The sequence below is a fragment of the Papaver somniferum genome, chromosome 7 (assembly GCF_003573695.1).
Source record: "Papaver somniferum cultivar HN1 chromosome 7, ASM357369v1, whole genome shotgun sequence".
Lineage (NCBI taxonomy): Eukaryota > Viridiplantae > Streptophyta > Magnoliopsida > Ranunculales > Papaveraceae > Papaver > Papaver somniferum.
This window is the reverse complement of record NC_039364.1, coordinates 71,033,183-71,039,576: the sequence shown is the minus strand read 5'-3', so window position 1 is coordinate 71,039,576 and position 6,394 is coordinate 71,033,183. Positions and strand designations below refer to the sequence as shown.

Genomic DNA, 6,394 nt, shown 5'->3' with positions numbered 1-6,394 from the left:
TTAGGGTTGGTTTATCCAAAGTCTAATTCAACCGTAAATTAGTTAGTTATTTATTTTTCTTCGTAATACATGATCGTTTACTGTTAGATTTTATAAGATTCGGATCCAACTGTAAATCCATCTGTTAAGGTTAGGCCTGAACCCTTAAACCAAACCGTAAAAACACATCCAATTTACTGATATTTAATAGATTCAGAGAACAAATTTACAGTTAAGAAATTAAGAATACGTTACCGTAAATGGCTCTGCAAACCTAATTGTTTTTTACTAATTTCAATTAACCTATCTATTTCACACGTGATTGGTTTGTTGACGACGAAGTGATTTCGATTTGAAAAAAAAAAAAGAAAAAAGGAAGGAGATGAAGGAGAGGAAGTTTAGAAGAAGTAGAAGTTTATTTTAGAGTTAAAATTAGGTTTTGATTTTAGTTTTTGGGTTCTTATTTCTAATTGAGGGTAACTTAGACATTTTACTATTGCATCAAGACATCCCATAATCAACTTTTTTAGTCACTAAGAATCCATGTGAAGCCTCTCTGTTGGAATGTGAATCCCTTATAAGGTTTCTTCTGGTTAGAGAAAGGTATAAGACACGTTGTGTCTCATCTTGGCGAAATTTCGCGCTTTTGGAAGGAAACTGTATGCTACGGTTAATTGTGAAAAAATTACCACATGGTGATTGGTGAAGACGAAGTATTTAGCAGAGATGCATGATTCAGTAACTCGTGCATTAGAAACTTCTTCTCTTACTTTTCTTGCATTGACAATTTACATTCATACAGGAAAATGACGTACAGAATACAGTGACCGAACAGTCTAAACCGAAGCAAATCCGTCTAATTTTACTCATGAAACTCTGAATACCCTTAATAAAGTTTTAAGTGCATCTAAGTTTCGAGTCAACCGCTAATTATCTGAGATCAATTTAATGCTTCTAGTTCTAGGGTGCCTGACTCGAGTTCTGATACCAGCTCCTCAACTGCAAATGGCGAAAAGAGGACAGAAAACCTGAGCACTTCTATAATAGTTTTATAAGTGAGTGTTTGCAGGAAAAGAAGCAAGAATCAGATAGGAGGGAGAATTTACTTTTTTAACAGCATCGGGCACAGAATAGTCTTGCCTGTCTATTCTGAGAGATTCAATATGGGTTTTCATTTGGAGGTTTTGTGCAACAGCCTGCAGAACTCTCGCAAGAAGTTAATTAAAAAGTCTCCCGACATTTAAAGGACGAACAGTTAGTTTAGTACTGCTGCAGAAAGTTAGAAGGAAAATGAGTTATTGATAGTTCAAAGCATAATCTACCAAATTAGAGTCCTGAATTTATTTATTTTGGTCTACCAAATTAGAGTCCTGAATTTATTTATTTTGGTGATGCAGGTCCTGTCTTTGCATGACCAGGGACACATATAGACCCTTAGTCTCATACACACCAAGCAATTCTGAGGATTTCTCCTTGGAAAATGCCAAGGAGGTTCAAATCCATGAATCTTTATTTTTGCTTAAAGTAAAGTCAAGAGACTCAAGACAGGTGCTTCTTTCATTTTGAGGCAAAAGGAAAGTAGTCATGGTAATTCATGGAGGGGAAAAAGGTATTAGTATGTTATCTTGTTTCTCGATTATTGAAGTATAAAGGACCCAAAACTTTTATTAAGGGTCAAGAAGCAGCTTACCTTTTCTAGGGCACTTGTCAAGTAACTAATCTCAGCTTTCTTGGCTCTCGACAACTCTTGCTTGACATCAAGTAAATTTGTCCTGCATTTCACATATCGAAGTGTCGAAAGAGATATTTTGTATTTAAAAACATATAATATGCTATCATTAGGGCAGGTGTTGCCAAACTTCTTCGGTTCTTCAATCAAGGGATATTTACGTGAGAAATTTTGGAGATATAAAACAGCTAGAATCACAAGTCTACTTCCATAAAGGGTACACTCCTACAGAAAAAATTACTTACTTATCTTGTGCTAGAGTGTCTAGTTTTTGCTCTTCTTCGAGTTGTTCTACCTTGTCAAAAGTGGCAGCAACCTGTAAAGGATGAAAAGCTTTGTATCAATTATAAAAGAAAAAAATAATCCATATGATATGGCACAATTTCCTAGTTAAGAACACACTCAAAATGCTTTGTGGGTGATGCCTCTTATTCATATTTTCTAGAGTCTAGACATCAAATTCTACGGATTAGAACGAGAGTCGCATCCCTCCATCCCGGTTAGTACAAATACCTAGAAGCAAGCCCCCATGGTAGTATACCAACCTGCAAATCACATCGGTAGGGTTCAATTTCTGTGTTTTGTTTCAATTCTATAACAAAATCATGGCCAAAAGAGCCGAGGAGTCCTAAACTGTGCCATCGAGCAAGCAACTTCTCAGTTAAAAATTACCATGGAGGTCAATATGACACTATCCACTTATTGACAAAGAATGGGAAATGGGAAAACCAGATTCCAGTTTGGAACATTATTCTTCATTTAAAAGATGGGCCAACCAGTTTCTAGCTTTAAATCTTATCAAGTGACAAAGAATGGGACTAACAACCAGATTCCTGTTTGAGACATTATTATTCACATAAAAGGTGGGTCAACCAGTTTCTAGCTTTATAACTTACCAAGTGACAAAATTATTCTTCATAAACAAGGTGGGCCAACCAGTTTCTAGCTTTATACTTCTTATATATGAACATGTAAGTTGTACAGAGAACTTAAAAAAACACAGCATAAGATACCTGTGTTTCGGCACATATCGACTCAAAATCTTCCTGCATAATTGAAAAGAGACAGTGTCAGTTATGAACTTGGAATTAAAGTTGTGTCATCTACACAAAAGAAAAATCAAAGAACATAATATGGCTGCTAAAGGAATGATGTGGCAAACAGAACAATGCTTTGATCCACGGCTTGTGTAATGGAAAACACATGTAATGTTGTAAATGACGGTAGCAATATTAGCCAATGATATTAACGAATTTTCTTGAGGTTACTAGTGTGATTTATAAAACCAGTAAGGCCATGACAACTAATGGAGTAATTTGTGCACTAGCCGGGGTGATAAACGCAACAATGCCGTTAACACCAGCATCTGTAGTCACCTGCAGTGTTACTGCCCTTGAGTACGAAAAGATATTTTATGTTGAAGATTTCCTATCTCACTGACGTGAAAGTACATAACTACTTAACCACCTTATAGGTTGCAATTGATTGTAGAGACAGGCTGGCAAAAAGAGATGGGTGGAACAGTGAGTTACTTTAATCAAATGTTAATTACTCTAACGACACTTATGAACACTTGGGTAAAAATCTTAAGACGCATATTTTAAACAGAGAAAACGAAAAGAAAATAAAAAAATTAGAACATGATATCAAGAAAGCATACCTCAATGTTCTCATGGAGTTCTGCAATTACCTGAAAACCCGAAGCGTTAGCTCGTATGTAACGAAGTATCAGTCAAATTTGAAAAAACTTCAAGCAAAAATGGAAAGTGAGGCATACTGATCCGTTAAGCAACATAGAAACCCTTCATGAGTTAAGAAGAAACAAGATAGGTGATAAATAACTTGTGAAATCTAAGATTTAAAGGCAGTATCAGCGGAAATCAATAACTAAGTTTGATAACTAGAAATAAGTGTTTTTACAAATCTCAATTACATCAAGTTGGGTTTTGAGATAATTTATTTGACATAGTAGAACCGGTTATATGATGTCTATGTTATAACAATGACTTCCCAGTTACCAAGATGGCACGTGAAACAACAATCACAACTGAAAAATAGAACAGTTTAAGCTGCCCATTCAAACATACCAAAACTCATGAAAACTTGGGTCAAAGCCAAAAAATTTAGGACAGATATCAACCATTAGTCAGAACTCAAAAACCATAAATACCAGCATTTGTAGTTCATATATACTAAAGCAAGTGACTAATTTACAAGTCAAAAGAACACTTACGTGAATAAAAAGCTGATATAGAACATCTTGTTTTGCTCTGCGGAATGCTGAAAATGCCTCAAGGAATTCCTAAGATTTTGTAAAAAGTAAAAGAGTAAAGAGAAACACATAGTCATCCTTCTAATATAAGCCAGACCAATTAATCCATATGATACGTGTTCTTCTTTTCAATCAAATACTACAAGTTGCAAAATATACAAAAACACCGTCACCATCTTCACATGAAAGCGAAGTAGACTTAATATGTAAGACAAGCTCAAGGACTATAAAAAAATATATACATCAGATAATATGCCTACTAAATGGAAAAAGTTATAAGTTAACACCACAGATCACATATCCAAAATTAATAGAAATAATGCAGTAGAGATACAAAAAAAGCATGACTTCATCTTCAAAATGAAGCTTAAAGCCTTGAGCACTGTTGGTCGCTCTCGTGAAGAATGACAAGGAACACAGGGCATATAGTAGCCCCAACCCACGAATATAATAATAGGAAATAGTTTCGTACTACTGGAAGAAAAAAACCTGTTTCATTAGCTACTGGTTAATTATATTGCTTCTGATCAATACAAGTACATGCATCAACGTTGTTACACTTTAAAACAAAAGCTAGGTTTGCTTCTTTAATATAGATTTAAACCCACACCACTGATCACAAAAAAAAAGACGTAAAGACTTACAAGTTACAACACAAAGCATGTGATCTTGAAAAGAGCGTGTGACCTATGCAGTATGAAGGGATTAACCAGCACAAAGGAGTAGAGCAGCATTCATTGTCGTAAAAAGTGGCAATCCATGGCACTGGTTCTAAATGATTCAGAAAAGTATTCAAATACATAGTGCCGTTTGAGACAACCCGAGTATGTATGGAATTCCAAAACCTAATTACCAAAACTATCTAGCTAATAGAACTATGAGTTATGAGTTATCTCTTCTTGTGACTTAATAAAGAGTAACATTAAGTTCTGAACTCTAGTTGCAGGAAGTGTTGTTCTCACTGGCAACCACTAACTTTAAGCAGCTTCAAAGCTTCCGATAAAGTGAAAAACTGTCAAACATTTCAGCTCTTAACCAATGCACCAGGCAAAAATAATCTGCGGTTGTTCTTCATGGGGGAAGTTACCAAGTTTATGCTATAATGGACAGACCAAAATTCTAACTGGAGTAAGGAAAAGTCATGTAATGCAATTTAAATAAGCCTTATTATTACTCTAATGTCATCCATTAGGTATATAAAACGAAGAATAAATTAACTGTGATACCTCTCTAGAGCATGCTGTTAACAAAGTACGAGCAATCATCTTGAATGCCTTCTTTAGCTTCAATTCTCTTGGTAATTCATATCCTTGGTCCATTGATGAATCACAACCTAGAAAAAAAAAACTCAGGAAAGTTAAAAAAGTGTGGCAAACCCTAAATCCTAAATTTAAGAAATCGAGCTTAGTAAACAACAACTTCAACCTGGATCAACATGAAAAAACCTAGTAAATTAAAGCAAAACCAGTGTTGGGTTAAGAAGTTTAAACAAAAGTTACCTTCTCGAATTTTTATACAGTGTTAGATTTCACCTTTGGTTTCACTTCTTGTACTCGTTATTTTGCAAAACAATTCTCTGACAAAACAAAATCACGAATTGCAATCCTACTAATGGGTTTGGATGAAAAGAAAAACCTTTGTTTTTACTCTGATTTTTGTTTCTTTGGTTTTGTCTGAGGAAGTTCAAATTTGAGCGTCCCTTGCCTTCTGTTTTATCTTAGATAGGTCCCTAATATTTTTACTATTTCATACTGTGAACCTTCCAATTTACAACTACTCCATTTGTTATCAACTCCTAACAACATTGAGGAGGCCGATTGCCGGCGGAAGTACTTTTAAAGCAAACCCTTAGTAAAAACCAATGTTCTAAGGAAAGATGGTATGTATGTATCTAGGTCAAAGAGCGGCCGAGATTGTCCGGAATTCTGGACGGTTCCCAAATTATGGACGGCAGTGATTATATTGTCGTCCGAACAAAACTAACCCTAATAACTAAGCTAACCTTCGCTTGGTCCAGCTGACCGAAATCGCCTGGGTTTATGCCGCGGCTCAAGCTGCTATTGGGTTTATGCCGTCCCTAGCTAACATTGTGTCTGCTTCTGTCCTAGATACCTCTAACGTGGGACAGCTCATACCGACTGGTTACTTTAATCTCTTCTACTATTTAGTCACGTTTCTTTCTCTAAACCGGGTGGCCGGGGCCATCAACGCTACCAACGCCAACGGAAAAACGAAATCAGGATGCCTACTTTTCCTCACTCTACATTAAACTGATTAGTCTATGTTTAACGAGTTTGGGCATGCTCCAATTTTCATATCCCCAAAGCAATTAACTGCATTCTCAAGAGCATCATTTTCAAGGTCCAGATGGATTTTTTTGTTGATACATGTGTCACATCAAACCATTGTACCAA

The 6,394-nt window shown here is 35.7% G+C and overlaps 1 protein-coding gene across 2 annotated transcripts; it reads right to left on the bottom strand.

The window, feature by feature from the left end:
• Positions 1–695: 695 nt before the first annotated feature.
• Positions 696–5,814, bottom strand: LOC113297586. 2 transcript variants are annotated; one of them, XM_026546109.1, is made up of 9 exons: positions 5,480–5,814; positions 5,207–5,313; positions 3,942–4,010; positions 3,369–3,398; positions 2,722–2,754; positions 1,954–2,024; positions 1,670–1,751; positions 1,086–1,175; positions 696–978 (listed from the first exon to the last, which is right to left on the bottom strand). In XM_026546109.1, the coding sequence occupies exons 2-9, from the start codon at positions 5,297–5,299 to the stop codon at positions 940–942; spliced, it is 507 nt and encodes a 168-aa protein (XP_026401894.1). In that variant the 5' UTR covers positions 5,300–5,313; positions 5,480–5,814; the 3' UTR covers positions 696–939. The 2 variants fall into 2 exon arrangements, with proteins under 2 accessions (XP_026401894.1, XP_026401895.1); XM_026546110.1 differs by lacking the exon at positions 696–978 and having other exon boundaries at positions 1,120–1,248.
• Between the last annotated feature and the right edge of the window lie 580 nt (positions 5,815–6,394).

What these genes read in the sequence shown, in the direction of transcription:
- LOC113297586 (XM_026546109.1), bottom strand. Translation starts at nt 5,299, where the DNA reads ATGGACCAAGGATATGAATTACCAAGAGAATTGAAGCTAAAGAAGGCA. An exon ending in TAACAGCATGCTCTAGAGAG is followed by an intron (nt 4,011 to 5,206) that starts GTATCACAGTTA and finishes ACAAAATCTTAG; the next exon opens with GAATTCCTTGAGGCATTTTC. An exon ending in TGACAAGTGCCCTAGAAAAG is followed by an intron (nt 1,176 to 1,669) that starts GTAAGCTGCTTC and finishes AGAGTTCTGCAG; the next exon opens with GCTGTTGCACAAAACCTCCA.